Source organism: Physella acuta, unplaced genomic scaffold, assembly GCF_028476545.2.
Source record: "Physella acuta isolate Inbredline_101_S28 unplaced genomic scaffold, ASM2847654v3 ptg000873l, whole genome shotgun sequence".
NCBI classification, from domain to species: Eukaryota; Metazoa; Mollusca; class Gastropoda; family Physidae; genus Physella; species Physella acuta.
Genome location: NW_026732390.1, coordinates 219,935 through 238,492, shown reverse-complemented (window position 1 = coordinate 238,492; position 18,558 = coordinate 219,935). Strand labels below are relative to the sequence as shown.

Below are 18,558 nucleotides of genomic sequence, written 5' to 3'. Positions count from 1 at the left end.
TATTCTTGACACAACCTTTAAAAACCACATAAATTAAGAATTCAAAGATATTTTACGCAAGTTGTTAAATCTACAAAAGCTGATGTTCAAAATATTCTTTCAACAAACTCTTCACCATCTGTGTTTTTATTTAATTAGTGTCGTACGACAAAGAATATGAAACAATTACCTGTTTTGACACCGATTACAAGATTTAGCTGAATCTCTAACGACACAGAAGATTTGCGTCATCCAACCCAATCATTAGTTGAAGAGAGCCAGGGCAAGGATTTAGCTTAATTACTGAGTTTGATGTAATTAGTTGTCTACTGACGCACGCGATTGCACGCTGTGGTGTATAAAACATGGGACAAATCTAGCACTGGTCACAGCTTCTGCAGAACCTGAAAAGATCGTCTTGGACATACACAGGTCTGTTATTGTAAATATATATATATATATATATATATATATATATATATATATATATATATATAATTGTAATATATAATTTTGTATTTTATTTTCAGCATCTATAAAATACAAAGATAAATGTTTTGAATCAGAAAGTTTCTAATGATAGATTTTGTGCAAATGATTTCTTGCAGCCAGAATAATAATAAATAATCTAAAAAAAATTTTAAAGTATCATAAGGTCTTTTTTATTAAAAAGCTAACAAATTGAAAACTAGAGTTTGCGTTTAGGATTTAAAATTTTCATATTGTTATTTACTCAACATATATATATATATATATATATATATATATATATATATATATATATATATATATATATATATATATATATATATATATATATATATATATATATATATATACGTGTTCGTAAGTTATTTTTAAAATTTTTACCATAATTTTATAACACAACTTGATTTCTTTTTCATAAAAACTTGAACTCACACAAGTGGTAGAATAGAATATATTTTGTTTTTGCTTTGCTAAACGTATAATGTACGCAAAGAAAGCTCTGATATTTTTTTAAATGAATATTTCAGACCAGAAGATGTTGTTCAAGATTTTAACTCTCGTTGTTCTCGTCTCTTACATCACCTACAACACAGCGGTAAGTACTTTATGTGAACACGCTTTTATATGGTACAATCACATTTAACAACGAAATTCATGTTGGTGCATTCCCATGTGTAAACAAAGTTCATTATGGTACATTCACATGTAAATGCAAAGCTCATTATGATACATTCACATGTAACAACAGTTCTTTATGATACATTAACATGTAACAATAAAGTTATTTGTGATACATTCACATGTAACAAAAGTTCTTTATGGTACATTCACATGTAATAACAGTTATTTATGATACATTCACATGTAACAATAAAGTTCTTTATGATACATTCACATGTAACAATAAACTTAATTATGATACATTCAGGTTTTAGGACACATTTCATGATAGCAGGCTACATTCACTTTCATATGAAAGTGGGTTTTCTGTCAGATATTGTATTGATCAAATTACCAAAACAAAACTGATAGTTTTTGTTTTTGTTTTTCTTCCAGCAAGAGGCTGTTGTTGGCCCAGCCGCCGGTGGTACTGCTGTAAGTTGTTCTGTTCTTGTTCTTTGTTGTGTGTACACAACAGCTGTAACCATGACAACCGCATGTCAACATTAGATTTAGGTTCCTGGATGGCAATAGAAATCGAAAGTTGCCTTAAAGTCCCATATGTCAAAAGTAAACAAGCGAGATAGAATGACAAGAATATGTAACGATATGACATTTAATGACATTTAATGTCACGTTAAAGTAAAGATTCTTCTTTAGATCCTAGCGATCTATTAGGTAGCTGAAGTAGAGTTCATATAATTTTGACCTCGTTATTTGAAGGGATAGCGATTAACCAGGCCGCCTTTTACTTTCCCCAATGTAAGTCAGGTACCCATTCAGAGCTGGGTTTACTCAGTGACGTTCTACAGATAAAAGTGCAAACCGAGATCCGAACTGAAGACCTTTGGGATTTATAGAGTATCGATTTGATCAATGATAACATTTTACATTTTTATATTTTAGTTACATATATTAACAATAGCTAATCTTTACTAATTTTTTAAAAAGCAAGCCGCAACTCTATTTGCCTGAATCGAATTAAACGAAATAGAGTTTTGAATGATGCATTCATCAACTCTTTAAGCAATCATGATACAATAATATATCAATAATGTTATATATATATATATATATATATATATATATATATATATATATATATATATATATATATATATATATATATATATATATATATATATATATATATATATATTATTCTTAGTAAAATAATATTTATACTATCAATAAATATTTAATATATAAAACTTGCATCTATTTATCTCTATTTATCTTTAAAATGTATCAATTACAATATTCAATTGTATTATATATATGACTTAAATTTATCAACAGGATGACAAAGTTACTGATGCTCCATCTGTCAATGCTGTAAGTTTGTGACAAGAGACCAATATTTGAATAAACTAAATTTAGCTAGCATATATTCTACAAACTAATTGTAATATCTTTTAAATACGAAAATTTTACAAATGCTTGATCCTATTTAATATTTTATAAGACGATTTTAAAATGTATTTTAATACAATATGGATCTTAACACGGAGAATCAACAAAACTAAAAAGTTATTTGCTGTATTTCAAATTATTCAATGATTTCGATATATAGAAATACCTTTACACTTTTTTTCAGACTAACCCTAACGTTGACAACCAAAGTGCTGGGGTGTGTATATTTAAATTTACGCCTGCCTTGTGTAGCTAGCTACAACATCATTTAACACACTTTAATGTGTTAGCTTGTAAAATAATTTTATTTTTAAAATTTAAATCTCTATTTTAGGAATAGCTACGTCATGTAAATTCTTAGACATGAATAAAAAAAACCCACACCTTATCTTGTAAAACGAATCAACAATGCCATAACAAAAAATTGGTCTTGAGAGTTTGTAGTTTCTTTAAAAATAAAAATAAAATATTGACATATTTATCAATAACTATGAAAAATGCGCAATTAGTAAGGAAAAAAACCCACCTTTAAATCTGTAAAAACAGAATATTGCAAACGAAATATAAAATGTTTATTTATTTCACGTTTTCTCCAGAACAAAACTGCAGCTGATAAGGTAAACTACCTTAAACCTAAACTTTCAAATAGAAAAAGTTATTTATGTATATATATATATATATATATATATATATATATATATATATATATATATATATATATATATATATATATATATATATATATATATATATATATATATATATATATATATAAGCTGATTTTTATATTATATATATTTTTTAAAGTAGATATAATATTCATTTTAATATAACGAGAACTTTATGTTAATATAACGTGATAAAATATGTTGGCTACCTTCCGAACAAATTATAAAATTCCAATTTTGATCTCTAGAATGACGAAAAGGATGGTGATAAGAAAAATGTAAGTTGATTTTTTTATGCAGAAAGTTCACGTAGTTACGTAGTTTTTGTCAGTGATAAATGAATTTTGGAAATTATTTAGATATTTAATATTTTTATTTACAATATATAAACGGAACGAAATATAATTTTATTTTTTACCCTGGAGACAGAATTTAAAATCATAAAACACACAAAACGTAAAATCAATTTAAGAGCAACATTTAGAAAAAACAACAATAGTGTTTGAATTTCGGACAAAATATTTAAATTATGTTTTTATTTAAACTGACCCAATCATATTTTCATTTTTTAAGGGCAAAGGAGGAAAGGTATGTTGTATTGAAACTATATTTTCAAATATTTTACACAAGTTATGACTTTGTTTCATAAAGTTTTTTTTAAGTTCATGAATCGTTCATTTATTTACAAGCTGGGCTGACAACAGTTTATATATATATATATATATATATATATATATATATATATATATATATATATATATATATATATATATATAATTGCATTGATATTTAAATACGAATTTTACAATTATTACCTGGTATACACGAATGTCGGTGCTTAAATTATTTATAATATAATAAGTAAGGAATATATATCCGCTCTGCGACATTGCTGTTGATAATAGGTTTCACGTAGTAGGGATTATAGAATCAAATCACAGTCATCAGTTTAAAGTGGTTCAGCGACGATGTAACATAAAGTGGGTTAAGATAGCGATACCATTAAAATAAGACAATTAGCATCGTAAAAATATTTTTTTTCATTTTTTTTAGAACTGGGGAAAGCATAAGGTAAGTACAGCCAAAACGAATTCCTTTTTTTTATTACAAGCTTAAACTGAGATTTTCATTTGTCAAATAGTGTAAACAGAGGTTATTTCACACATATTAAGTTAAGATAACAAGTAAAATATCATGTTAGGTTAAGCATTAACAACAAAGACATCGCAAATAACGCTCTAGTTCAGTGGTTCCCAACCTTTTTCGAGTGGCGAAATTTTTATAAAAATTAAGTGACCCGCCACCCCCATAGAATTAAAAAGCCGAAATTAGTATGGAAATTAATAACCACTAAAATAACATTTTCTAGTAGACTTTCAATATGAACTACTCTTGATAACTGTTTTAATACCATGAGTAAAATTGCATACTATTCACTAAACAATTTTTTTTAAAGCATTTTTTTTGTTAACGCCAACCTATGTCATTATCATTATCTTAATTTTGTTTTTAATCGAAAAATAGTGTTGAAAATCTATTCTCGAAAAGTCAATCAATTTTACGTTTGGGTATGAATGGTGAATACTAGACCAAAATTGAGTGTGCAGTTTTTTATCTTACGCGGAATCATTCTACAAATCAAAGAATTCATCTTGTAATTCATCGTGAATGCTGGCAACATCGAGGGAAGAAGAGAATGGATAATGCGTCAATGCAGATTTTTTTTTTCAGCCCAGAGAAATAGCGCTGCAGTTCGTTTTCACTTGATTCAAGATGCCCAGAAATTTCTTCTTTCAAAATTTTAATTATCTCACAATTAGATTCATCTACCGCACTGCAGAGTTTCTCAAATTTACAATATTTTCAAGATTTATTTTCTTCGCCGATTTTGCAGCTTTGATAAAAATTCCCCGAGATAATCATGGAAAGTGATAATATTCGTTCATTTTCCCTGAAGCTTCAGGTTATGCTTATGTTGATGTTCGAACACATCTGCTAGGTATGATACTCTCTCCAACCAATCTATGTCGTTTTAAGTATACCAAAAGGTCTTGTTTCCTTTGCATTTCCAAGAACAATTTGATTTCAGATTTCAATTCAAAAACACGATTCACAACAATTCGTTTGATAGCCAGCGCACTGTAGTGTAGTAGAGCAGAACCTCGTGATCTTTATTCAGGTCTTTGCTCAGTTCTTTGAAGGCTCCAGATTTTATATAATTTACCACTTATACTAGCAATGGAGTCTTGATGGCGATTGGTGAGGGCAGTGGTTAGGGAGCTAAATCTTTTCTGCATTCTGAAAGCTCGATTTTGACCTAAACATAGATGGTGCACCATCCGTACAAACCCTCACAGCCGTTTTAACCTATTTTAATCATCCAATTTAAAAAAAAAATTGTATTTATTTTCTCCATGCTATCTTCACAAAAGAGAAACTCTTCTTTGCTATCATCCGCATGAATATAGACAAAGACCAGCAACTGCGAACACGAAGTCACGTCTGTTGATTTATCAACTTGATAACAGAACAATGGTGAAAGCTTAATTTCAATAAAAATGTGTTATTTAACATATACGGACATGTAAGAATTAACTTCACCATCTTCAACATGCAGCGTTTGATGAGATTTTCTCCTATTGTGTTTTTTTTTTGCTTGGCATTTTCTGTCGCGACTTCATGTGATGCTTGCACTAATGCTGTGTTTCCTTGGTGAAAACTTCCTGCTCGATCAATTCTCTGACGTTTGCAACTAGCTTCATACCGACGAAAGAACTCTATATCTTTTTTGGTGTGTTTCGAATGACTCGTCTCAAATGACGTTTTAGTTTTGAAGATTTCATAAACTCGTGACTGAGAAAAACTTTGTACAGTACGCTTTGCTTCTTCTCTATTCCATTTCCAGTGATGTTAGTAAAGCCGAATTTCAAAAATTCTTCTAAATATTTATGTTTTGTTTCAAATTACTAAGGTTTAGTATACCAGTTGGCGACCCCCCAGAAAGCCCTTCGCGACCCCCAGGGGGGTCGCGAGCCCCAGGTTGGGAACCCGTGCTCTAGTTTGTCTGCAATATAATGAAAAATAGCAATGTCTAATGTATGTGTCTTTTTGCAATGCGCGAATGCTTTTTATATTTACTTTGTCATTAGGGAAAAGGCGAGGGCGACAAAGTAAGTAATACGACAACTTTTTTAAACAATTTAACTTCTCTAAAAAAAAAATTGTACTTACAAAGTGTTTTTATTTTATTATTTAACTATAGCTTTAAGGGCATTAACATTTAAATCTTTTGTGTATTGTGTTTTCACTTGTTATTTTTTAAATCTTGTAGGAAGAAAGAGGTGTGTGCGTTGTATTAATGTATAAACAAATTTATGTGATTTCTATTAAATACTGTTACTTTCTTTATAAACAGATTTATGTGATTTCTGTTAGATACTGTTACTTTCTTTATAAACAGATTTATGTGATTTCGGTTAGATATTGTTACGTCCTCTGAAAACAATATTTCATGTGGTTTCTGTCAGATATTATGTTGTATTAATTTATTAACAACTTGATGTGATTTATGTAAGATATTGTTACATTGTATATATGTCTTAGCAACTTTATGTGATTTCTGCCATATATTGTTATGTTGTGTAAATGTATTAGCACCTTGACGATGTCAGATATTGTTACGTTGTATTAATGTATTAACTTTATGTCATTCATGTAAAATATTGTTACGTTTATTAATTTCGTTTATTAAATTATTAACAACGTTATGTGATATATGTCAGTTAGCGTTTAATGTTTCCATATTACTAGGTTGATTTTAACAAAACAAGTATAAAGCCTAGACTTACTTCGCATACAAAACTAACCTTTCGTCGAGTGCTGTACTTTGGTTAAATGTTTTTAAAAAATTACATAAAAATAACAATTATATTTATTTGCCTTGATTCGTATTGTAATCAGGATGCGTAGTTTTTAACTACAAAATTTATAGATTTTGTTTTTATGTTTTTATTTTCACAGGGCAAACATGGCGGCAAAGGAGAAAAAGGGGTTGTTATTTTTTTTTCTTTTAGTTACCGGTATAAGCTGTTTAGATTGCGTTTATGAATCAGAATAATTAAATCAATTCAAAGAATTAAAAAAAAAAAGGAAAACTAAAGAAATTTACGAAAGTAAAATTGTTTTAATAGACGCTTAGGATAATTTTTTTTTAGGGTAAAGACGGCAAAGGAGGCAAAGGATGCAAGGGAAATAAGCATGGATCAGGAGAGAAAAAAGAGGTAACATTATGAGGAATGTTGGATATGTTTAGCAGTACCAGCTGCCTGATACACATATTTCACACACACACATATAAATATGTAGATATATATATATATATATATATATAAATATACATATATATATATATATATATATATATATATATATATATATATATATATATATATATATATATATATATATACTTATTACTTATTTTTTTTTTTTTTTATTTATTTATTTATTTATTAATTTATGTATCTATTTATTTATATATTTATTTATCTATTTATTTATCTGTTTTTTTATGACTAGTGGGAGGTAGAATAAAAAATATTTAAAACATTCATTTTCTAATGTGTTAGATGAGGCTAACTTTATTATCCAATGTGAGACTTTCAAAATATTGACTAAGTTCGCCACAGAAAATAGACAAAGATTTGCTTCTAAAATATATATTATACTATAGAAAACGTATCTTTGAGCTTTACGACGAACTTTGGTTTATTAATGACATTTACCAAAAATGTATTTACTATTTAAACTATTTGTACGTCTAATAAATTCACGTAATTTACTATAAATTGACTTTTATACTTGGGAAATGTTAACTAATTAAATGCTTTAATTAATTAAAGTACGAGACTGTAAATGTATTCATAATTTAAACTTTGACATACAAACTAATTATGCGTTTAATTAATTAAAAGTATGTTACGATTAAATGTGTAAACACTAAAAATGTGTTTTGTGTTCTACAGGCTAACACTGCCAATCAACGTTCTGCGGTAAGGCATTAGTTATTATCGACAGGGGTGTAGATAGGGAGTGTATGGAAATGGGGGGGGGTGAAAGTCAGTGTATCTATTTCAAAATTTCAAATAAATTCTACGTGGGTCTATGACCTTTTAAAAATACGGAGTCTACATTCATAGGTAGGGCAAATACAATAATCAATGTTATTGCAGTTTGGTTGTGCAAGCTTAATAAATGAATATAGTGGCACTTATTACAATTATGTTAATTACAGCGTTCCAGCGTTGGAAACGGAGGCCCCAAGACTGGCCCACCACCACCTGGCCAGGTAAGATATTTTATATTCTAACCAGGTCACAAGCCAGGTAATGTAACATGATTTATATTAAAATATACACATTGGCACACCTTGATAGAACGCTACCAGAACTGAAAATGTTTTAGGCATAATTACCTACTAAGCATTCGAGTTTGAGCTCGTATTAAGCATGCAATAAAACAGTATTTGTAGTGTGTATTGTAATAGAGCCCGCTGTAGTGGCAATTTGTTTACTATGTTTACTTTTTAAGCTTGTTATTACGCCTTATTAGGCACGTTACGCCGTTATATTTTGATTCATCTAATTATTACGATTATAATTTTAAAATGTATTTCGCTACCTACATGACAATGTCAACCCTACAATTAAAACAATTTTTAAAATTCTGTATTCGGTTTACCTGCTTTACTTTTAGTTTAATCAAGTAAAAATGTGTATAAAGTATGTTTTTAATACTTTTTTTGTTCCCCTCCCCCTAGGTTGGGCCAACTGGAAACACTGTAAAGGTACACTTTCACGTTTTTTTATTTAGTTTTAACAGTTGTTGTCACTGGTTTTTATTCATAATTGTGTTTTCCTATTTAGTTTTAACATACTCAGTTGCCACTGGTTTTTATTCATAATTGTGGCAGGAAGAAGTTACGATTTTGACCCTAGATGTTACTAGAACAGGTGAAGTAGAGTTCAGCTGTTTCTGTGACCTCAGCATATTATGAAGCGGTGCTGTAGTCAGCCGCGTTTACTTACCTTAAAGTGAGTTAGATAGCCTTCAGAGCTTGTTAGACTTAGAGACGTTATACGGACTAAAATCGCGAGATCCGAACTCGAGACTTTGGATTTGGCGCACTAATATTTAACCTAATTGTTCCTTAAGAGAGAAAAAAACGTCTTTATCCAGACAAACTTCAAATCTAGAAGATAGTTGATTGTTAATTATTCAGACAAACTTCAAATCTAGAAATTAGTTGGTTGTTAATTATCAAGAAAAACATCAAATAGAAAAACATCAAATCTAGAAAATAGTTGGCTGTTAATTATCCAGGAAAAAACTTCAAATCTAGAAAACAGTTGGCTGTTAATTATCCAGGAAAAACTTCAAATCTAGAAAATAGTTGGTTGTTAATTATCTAGACAAACTTCAAATCTAGAAATTAGTTGGTCGTTAATTATCCTGAAAAACATCAAATCTAGAAAATAGTTGGCTGTTAATTATCCAGGAAAACTTCAAATCTAGAAAATAATTGGCTGTTAATTATCCAGAAAAACATCAAATCTAGAAAATAGTTGGCTGTTAATAGGGCTTGTAAGTAGCTTGTAGATTTCGAGAACGTAGACTTACAAGCCCTATTATTCAGATTGCTTCAAATCTAACAAAGAGGTGGCTGTTAATTATTTAGACAAAACTTTCAAATCTAGAAATTAGTTGTTCTTTTATTATCACTACGCAAGCGTTGAATCTAACTAAAAACGTGTCGTTCTTTTCCCCAGCGTTCCCCTCAGGATCCCCAGGAAACCGTGGATGGGTCAGCCGCGACCAGACCACCCCGGGCCTCTCCCCCACCAAACCCTGTGAGTACTGTCTAGCTCATGTCACGTGACGTTTTAACAGCTCATGTCATCTGACGTTTTAGCGACTCAAAAATGGGTCAATCACACCGTCCTAGTTATCTTAAACAAACATTTGACTTCGTCTAATATCATTCAAAGTTTGTCTTCATTACTTACATTTTAGTTCTGTATTGTAAAAAAAAACCACATGTTTAAGTAACACAAAAAACAAATTTTCGAAACATCTCAATATAATTTTTTTTTTTTTTTTTACAAAGGCACCATAAGAAAAGATTCTTAAAGGTAAATATATGATAAGCATTTGAAATATTTTATATTGCTTAAATGATATATAAAAGTAGACTTTGCAAATTGTTATTTTCTGTCTTATAATAATAAATTTTAATTTTTTAAACGTTATACAATATATTTTGTTTTTCAGGAAAGTCCTAAATTAGAAGAAATTAAAAAGCAATAAAAAGTGAAAACTCTAAATTACAACTTTGAAACCATTTTGAATATACCTTTCTAATTCAGAACCAATAAATCGTTTGTGCAATCTTATATTTGTTTATCTTTTATAATTTCCAAAACATTTAAGCTTGTTTGCAGTTTTAATTTTTTTTTAAAAGTACATCTTATTATTAGAACTGTGATGATTCTTACATTGGAAATTTAAAACCATCTGCATTATCATTCGATAATTGATACCAGAATAGAAACGGACCAAAATGTAGACAACGATTCGTAAGTCGAATCATTTTCCAGGACCTCGTGTAGATATACAGTGTCACCCTGACAAGAGAATAATGAAAAAAAGACAAAGCAAAATTAAGTCGCTTAAACATACCCACCAGTTGATACCCACACATGTGTCTTACTGTATTGAATAAAGCAAAATAATATATAAATGAATCATTCATCCAATTAAGTTAAATTTGATGTCAGATTGCATTGTCACCGGGTCTTGGCCTAAGTGCCAAATTTAAGAGAAATTGATCGGTTAGAAGTGCTCAAAAATTTGCTCGCTCCTTTCGATTTAGACAGACTGAAAAGGTAAGCTAGTTGAATAAAAGCTTTAAAGAAGAATATGAATGTAGTGTATATATATATATATATATATATATATATATATATATATATATATATATATATATGTATGTATTTATATATTTATATATATATGTATATATGTATATATACACATTGGTGTGGTGCAAAGATTGGAAGAGGATAAAAAGTGATTAACATAGTGCTTGAAGGGTTCATAAGAAATCAAAGCGTCTAGTAAATTGTAATGAAACATTACATAATAATACTGAGGTACCGGATTTAAATCAGTTGAACCTGACACTATTTAGGAGGTGACACCAAGACAAAAAATAAAAATTATAGTAGAAAAATGCTTTTTGCCATTTAAATTAATGATTAATTAGAGTTTAAAAATGTCTTATTAAGTGCAAATCAAAGATTGTGGATGGCGGTGACACCTGGACAAAAACTGCTAAAACAATTTTACATACAGCTACATACATCGAGAATGTTCAGTTGCCTCCAATCTTAGTAACGCCTACACAGGACATTACATTATGTTATTAATACTACACAAAATGCGATGCTAATCGTTCAATGACAGATTGCTTATACAACTTGGTGATGAGAAAACAGTAATGAGTTCAATCGTTTGCTGCAAGATACCGTTTGTTGCGATTGTTTTATAGACTCCATTTAGATGGCAGTATATTTTCATTTAGAAAACGGTCCAGCTTGATTGACTCGAATAATGACATGGTTTATTAGACATATTTGTTTCTGCAATTTTAATTAAATTAATCTGCTTACTTCAATGCAAATAGTTGAGTTTAACTACATTAAATAGCTGTTCTGTTTTGATTTGGTGCAAAACTTCTGTATTAACCAAACTTGGGATAAGAAGAATTATGCTAATTCATCAGGGCACGAGTGGTCTAGCGGTAGAGAGCTGGATTGCTAACCTGTAAGTCTTGAGTTCGAATACGTGTTCCCTGAGTCCACCCAACACTGATGGGTACCTAACTCACGTTAGGGAAAGTAAAGGCGGCTGGGCATAGTGCTGACCACACTATCTCTTCATATGCCGAGGACAAAGAAACAAGTGAACTCTACTTCACTTGCCTTATAGACCGTCAGGTTTGAAAAGGGAACTTTACTTTTGTGCCTAATTAATCAAGACCGGTCATACAATATGGAAACACACTCAACAATTGTCAGTATCTGGTTTTTCTTCATGAATGATCACAATGAAAGCTTTTATGATATTTTTAAAAATCAATATATCCTGCTAATTTTTAAATTCATTTTCAATTACACAGAAGACTCCCCGAATGTACAAGATAAATTATTGAAGAAATGATTTTTTTTTTCGTCAAATTTTTTGAAACACTGATCTACATCATCTATCCTTCTTAGTCGAAACCATATTGCTTATGGCTAGAAATGTAAAAGAAAGATTTGTAAGATGCTTTTTTTTTACATGACCGAGTTAGTTAACTTATGTTATTTATATCAGATGGTTTGTAGGATATTATTTAGGACGCACGATCGTTAAACTTGACGGGTCAGCTCAATTTGTAGATATCAAATATTAGATATTAGGGGAGAGAATGAAGTATATAAAAGGGGAGTTTAATGTGGGCAGTGTGTGTGCCTGTATAGAAGAATGTAAGCCGTCACCATTATTATTATTCTACTATTGATCATTGTAGATGTCTCAAGCTCCAAAGATGGGTATATATATATATATATATATATATATATATATATATATATATATATATATATATATATATATATATATATATATATATATATATATATATATATAAAGTTATACGTTCATCAAGAAGTGTACTGTTAAGTGAATATTATGAATCCACAATAACAATGCTACACATAAGTATTTTTACAAATAACAAACAGCTACAGATACGGAAAAGAGAATCAATGACTATGAACACGTACTATTTTATACCCATTTTAATACATATCAACCAATTATACTGTTGAAAAACGCAAATTATAAGGTAATTAATCAACCAATGAAATGATTGTAAGTATCAAAGAAATAATCATATGAAATAATACAAAAAAAATAATCAATTTTCTTAAATAATAAAAAAAATCATTGTTAATAATAATTCAAAATATGTTTTTTTTAATTCCATATTTAACTGACATTATAAAGCCGAATTCAGCAGTTGTATTCTTTTTTTCTTATTTAAATATACATTATTTCCTAATGACATTATTAAATTTAACTCGTTTTGTAGGAAGATAAAAGACAGTTAAAAATATGTAGGCAACATAGTAAAAGGAAAACTTATAATCAAATATAAAATTAATTATAAAATTGCTAATAATAAGATGCATTTTTAGAGTAAGGAATAAATCCCAATTAGTATAAATTCGGAGAAATTTCGATCTTATTATTTAGTTAATGTTTTTCCAATCAGTTTTATTCTTCTTTTTTTTAATAAAATAATATATAAATAAAATCGAAATCAATTCAGCATTGTGAAAATTTCTAATTTAAAAGGTTGTTACAAATTATAAATATGAAATAATAAACAACTAATTTAAAAAAAATGATATCGTAGATCCCATTACTTGTATATTATTTAAATTTAGCACAAAATATTAAAATTCCATCGGGACCCAATAGGCATGAAAACTTAATGTAATCATTTTAAAAATCTTTTTTAAAATTGCCAAGCGATAAAATTAAAATTACATTTGTAAAAACTAAAGTCGTTTGAGAACCATCGATTACACTCATTTTTATATTTTTGTATTGAATATAAGCCTTTGAAATAAATTATTGCTTTAATTCAAACATTTTCAAAAACTGCCCCAACCTCTCCTTGAAAACAACCAGAATGGCCAGGGAGAGTAAAGAAATAACATTTAGAACAGTTGTTTTCCATGATAAAAATACACAATAGTGATCTATGGTGTATAGCGTAGTATTGTAATTTTATTGTATTTTTATTAAATTATTATTAACATTCACAATCACTTTAACATCCTGACTCAACTAATTCAAATAAAAATTAAAGTGTTGGCTAAATTACTATTATATCACTAGTAATTATTTCTTCAACTATTTCTAGTTTTAATGTAATTGTGTGCAGTTTACTCAAATGCTATGAAAAACATTCAATTTTTGTTTTAAAAAAATGCTTTCTGGCAACAAACATTTGGAACCAGCTTTTCAATTAACAAAAACATTCCATATTTTATTATTTGGAGAACGAACCAATTAACAAAAACATTCCAATTTTTATTATTTGGAGACCGAAGCAATTAACAAAAACTTTCCATATTTTATTATTTGGAGAACGAACCAATTAACAAAAACATTCCATAATTAATTATTTGGAGAACGAATCAAGTAACAAAAACATTCCATATTTTATTATTTGGAGACCGAAGCAATTAACAAAAACATTCCATATTTTATTATTTGGAGAACGAACCAATTTAAAAAAAACTTTCCATATTTTATTATTTGGAGAACGAACCAATTAACAAAAACTTTCCATATTTTATTATTTGGAGAACGAACCAAATAACAAAACCATTTACAATACATCGCAGGAAACAAAAGTGGTTGACGTTTCCTCTACGTCCATGCTGACAGGATCTGCCATTCTGAATATAGTACATGGCCCGCTTAGATAAAGCATGAATAGGAAACAAAACGGATCCGCCACACAAGCTGTGAAACATTCCTGCCCGGATGATAAGAGAAAAGATACATTTTAAAGGAAGGATAAACGTAAGATTAGCATATTCCAACAATATTAAAAACGAGAAAAATGGCCCGTTGAGGAAGGATACAATGGGTGCTAGGATGATAGTGCTGTCTATATCTCGGTACTTTAATTTATACAAAATATAGTCATAGGCATATCCCTAAACCATGCACCTAATCTCATTCATGACTAAAGTCGCATTTAGAGTTTCTTTCAGGCAACTCTACTTGGGAGGAGGGGCTTCCAAAACATGTCTACCGTCCCATTCAACGAAATATAATTATATACTTTTTCCAGTGTCCGCACCCTCCCAGAAAATTCTACCCCCGCCCCCGAAAATTTCAAATACCCCCACCCCTCTCCGGGGAGGAAAAAGTCTGAAAGAAACACTGGTCGTATTTGTAGATCATACAAACTAAAGGAAGAATCTGGGCGGGGCTTCGCCCCTACCATAAGAGATGCTTGAAAGAAAAAAAACTGCACGCTAAACACTTTTTAGATTAGAAAAAGTTCCCCCCTCCGGGGAGGAAAAAGTCTGAAAGAAACACTGGTGTCGCGCTTAGCCACTACCCGAAGAATTTAATTAAAGAAATTGCAAGAAAACCACTTTTTAGATTAGACACATTAATTAGGCGGTAATTTTATTATAGAGTATCGATGAAGAAATTTCTTTTGAGTTGGGGGGGGGGGTCAGACGCGGGGGTGGGGCTTCGCCCCCACCCGAAGAATTGTATGAATGAAACTTTTCACGCAAACCACTTTTAAGATTAGACAAAATTGCCTTTTTATTCAATGTTTACTCGAGAATCAATGACGTCATAAATGTGACGTCATATTTCGTTTTCTTTTCACTGTGAAAGTTTTTAAATTGCTTGTATTTTCTCTAGAGCGTTCTTGTCAGATACATAGATAGATAGATAGACAGACAGCGTAACTATTAGTATTAATAATAGACTAGTCTGCTAAGAATTGCATCAAAAAAACATGTTTCTAATGTTAAATGTTATATATATATATATGTTATATGTTATATGTTATATGTTATATATATATATATATATATATATATATATATATATAATATATATGTTATATACACATATATATATATATATATATATATATATATATATATATATATATATATATATATATATATATATATATATATATATATATGTATGTATATATATATATATATACATATATATATATATATATATATATATATATATATATATATATATATATATATAGATATATATATTTATATATATATATATATATATATATAGTACATACAATTCGCTAACTAAGCATCTATTTTCGAAACAAATTTAATTTAAATTTATCCCATGCATAACCCTTCTTCTTCGTTCTTCGTTCCTAGTGTAGTCTTTTCTTTCTTCTTCTTCGTACTTAATTATTAGTGTTGAAGGGGATCGAGATTTATCTGCCAGTGGGTTTGAACTCGAGACTTTGTTCGAATTTATCAACCATGAGCTTTTTGCCGACTCGACCAAGCCTTCAACACAATTAAGCGTTACGTGTCAACTGGTTATGCGCCATTGAGGCCATTGACTCCGATTTCAGCCTGCTTTTCTTTTTGGATTTGCTTCCATAGCCTTTGTCCAACCAAGAACAAACTACAAGGCAGCAGTTGTTTAATTTTGGAGTTGTCTCTCCTAGAAGAGTGACTGTTCGAACTCAAGACTTTTCGGTTTAGCAACCATGAGCTTTACCGACTCGACCACGCCGACCCCTAGTGTAGTGTTGGAAGGGATTCCCTCCAACACAATTAAGTATACGTGTCAACTGGTTATGTGCCATATAGGCCGTTGACTCATATTTCAGTGTGCTTTTTTTTTTGGGATTTTCTTCCATAACCTTTGTTCAACCAAGAACAAACTATAAGGCAGCAGTTGTCAGATTTTAATGTTATCTCTCCTAGAAGCTTTGCTGTCTCAAGCTATTGAGGCTCATCTGCCCGAAACTCGAGAATCGACCACGCCGACCCCTTACATAATCCAATACTGAACTTTTCACTATTGCTTAATTCGCAAATGGTATTAAATTTACAAATATTTTAATAATCAAAATATTTTTAAGGAAAAAAGGCTTGTATTATATTCACAAATATCACAACCACGATCACAAATGAAAAGAAATGCACTACAAAGTAAAAATAAACATTTTGGTGTAACTTTACTAAAGCTATGCTGGTATGACTAAAAGTAAAAGCCTGTTACGGGTGGGTTGTAGGTTAGATTACAATAGGATAGAATAATCTAGAATTAGGGAGAGTGCGTGTGTGAGTTCGAGTTTACCCTAGAATATTGTTAACCCCGGTGTGTTTATGTATTGTTATCCCAAGGTCGAATGCGGTATAAAAGCTGGATTGAATGATTGTAAGGGGTTAGTTGGTAGCGGTTAGGACGAGGGCTACTCTGTAATGTGAATATGGGAGACCGAATAAACGTATTGAACGTAAAACACGAGTCGTTCTTTATTTGAACCTAACCAGGACGAAACAATGCCTAAGCGCTTAATTATGAAAAATATATTCACTTTCATTGGGAGTCCATGGATGAGTGTACGTTCTATAACAAAATATAAGATATATGTTCAAGTTCAGTTATTTAAAATTGTATTTTCTATGTGAGATTCATTTGTCATATTTTAGTCGTTTTTTAGATACTAAAAATATTTGCATTAAATTCCGTTCCTTAGCTTTTGATCTCTAAAGTTGAGTTTTCTGTCCCTAATAACCTCATGATCGACGAATAAGCCAACCGTAAACTGAGCCGAGTAGGCTACAGCTTTGACGTTCCTCTGATGTCAAGCGGTAGCTAATATTTTTTTCTTTCTTGTTATCTCCCTTTTTATAATTGAAATCGGTTATTTTTAAATTAGATTTTTGATAAATATTTCGATATTCATGTATTGTTATCCAAGATGTATCAATATGCCCAATTTCAACTAAATTGGGGACACTCACGCACACGCACGCACGCGCACACATACACACATGCACACTCACACTTACACTAACACACAGGCATACTCGCAAGCACACACAGACATACTGAGCAAATTAAATAAAAGCCTCAAATTATAGTAAAACACAACAAGAGTGTTTTTTTCTATTTCAGTTATATTGGTAATCTTACCCCTCAAGCATAGGTTACATACACAGAAAAAAAAATCTGAATTTTATACTCTACTAGACGACCCGTTATCCTATGATAACTGTGGGTTCGGTGGTCATCTACAATGTCATCTCGTTTGTTTGACTATTTTTATCTCTCCCCTTCCATACCTACTGTCACGTATCATCATAAAAGCCAGACTCCCACTTTAAAAAGACGTAACACCTCAGACAACATGTTTTTGTCTTTTGAAACACTGATTTCGTCTGTGCAAGATACTCAATATACTGTGAAATTAACTTCGCCTGCCATTTGACCAGCCAAGCCCCAAACAACATGGTCTTGTATTTTAAAACACAAATTTCGGCTGATCATGGGTCTGACCACACTATCCTTTCCTATCCTGAGATTACAGAATCAGGTGAAATCTACTTCACCTGCCCCGTGTCTCGCCAAAGTCCCGATATGCAACTTGTTTAATATGAAAATAAGGAGATAAAGAATCTGGAAATAAACTCTG

At 30.1% G+C, this 18,558-nt stretch overlaps 2 protein-coding genes across 2 annotated transcripts in view; one reads left to right on the top strand and one right to left on the bottom strand.

Moving 5' to 3' along the window:
• Positions 1–372: 372 nt before the first annotated feature.
• On the top strand, positions 373–10,660 carry LOC131952437 (collagen alpha-2(I) chain-like). The gene is made up of 18 exons (XM_059315079.1): positions 373–411; positions 996–1,063; positions 1,525–1,563; positions 2,428–2,463; positions 2,726–2,758; positions 3,138–3,158; positions 3,458–3,487; positions 3,783–3,797; positions 4,263–4,280; positions 6,359–6,379; positions 7,230–7,259; positions 7,424–7,489; positions 8,234–8,260; positions 8,503–8,556; positions 9,028–9,054; positions 10,037–10,117; positions 10,375–10,399; positions 10,539–10,660. Exons 2-17 carry the CDS (start codon positions 1,004–1,006, stop codon positions 10,381–10,383), a joined length of 567 nt encoding a protein of 188 aa, XP_059171062.1. The 5' UTR covers positions 373–411; positions 996–1,003; the 3' UTR covers positions 10,384–10,399; positions 10,539–10,660.
• Positions 10,661–14,540: 3,880 nt separating this feature from the next.
• The window catches only part of LOC131952431 (fibulin-1), a 46,426-nt gene continuing 42,408 nt past the window's right edge, over positions 14,541–18,558 (bottom strand). The window contains exon 8 of the mRNA XM_059315067.1: positions 14,541–14,865. Within this exon, the coding sequence (XP_059171050.1) occupies positions 14,716–14,865 (150 nt within the window). The 3' untranslated portion in view covers positions 14,541–14,715. The remainder of the gene's footprint in view (positions 14,866–18,558) is intronic.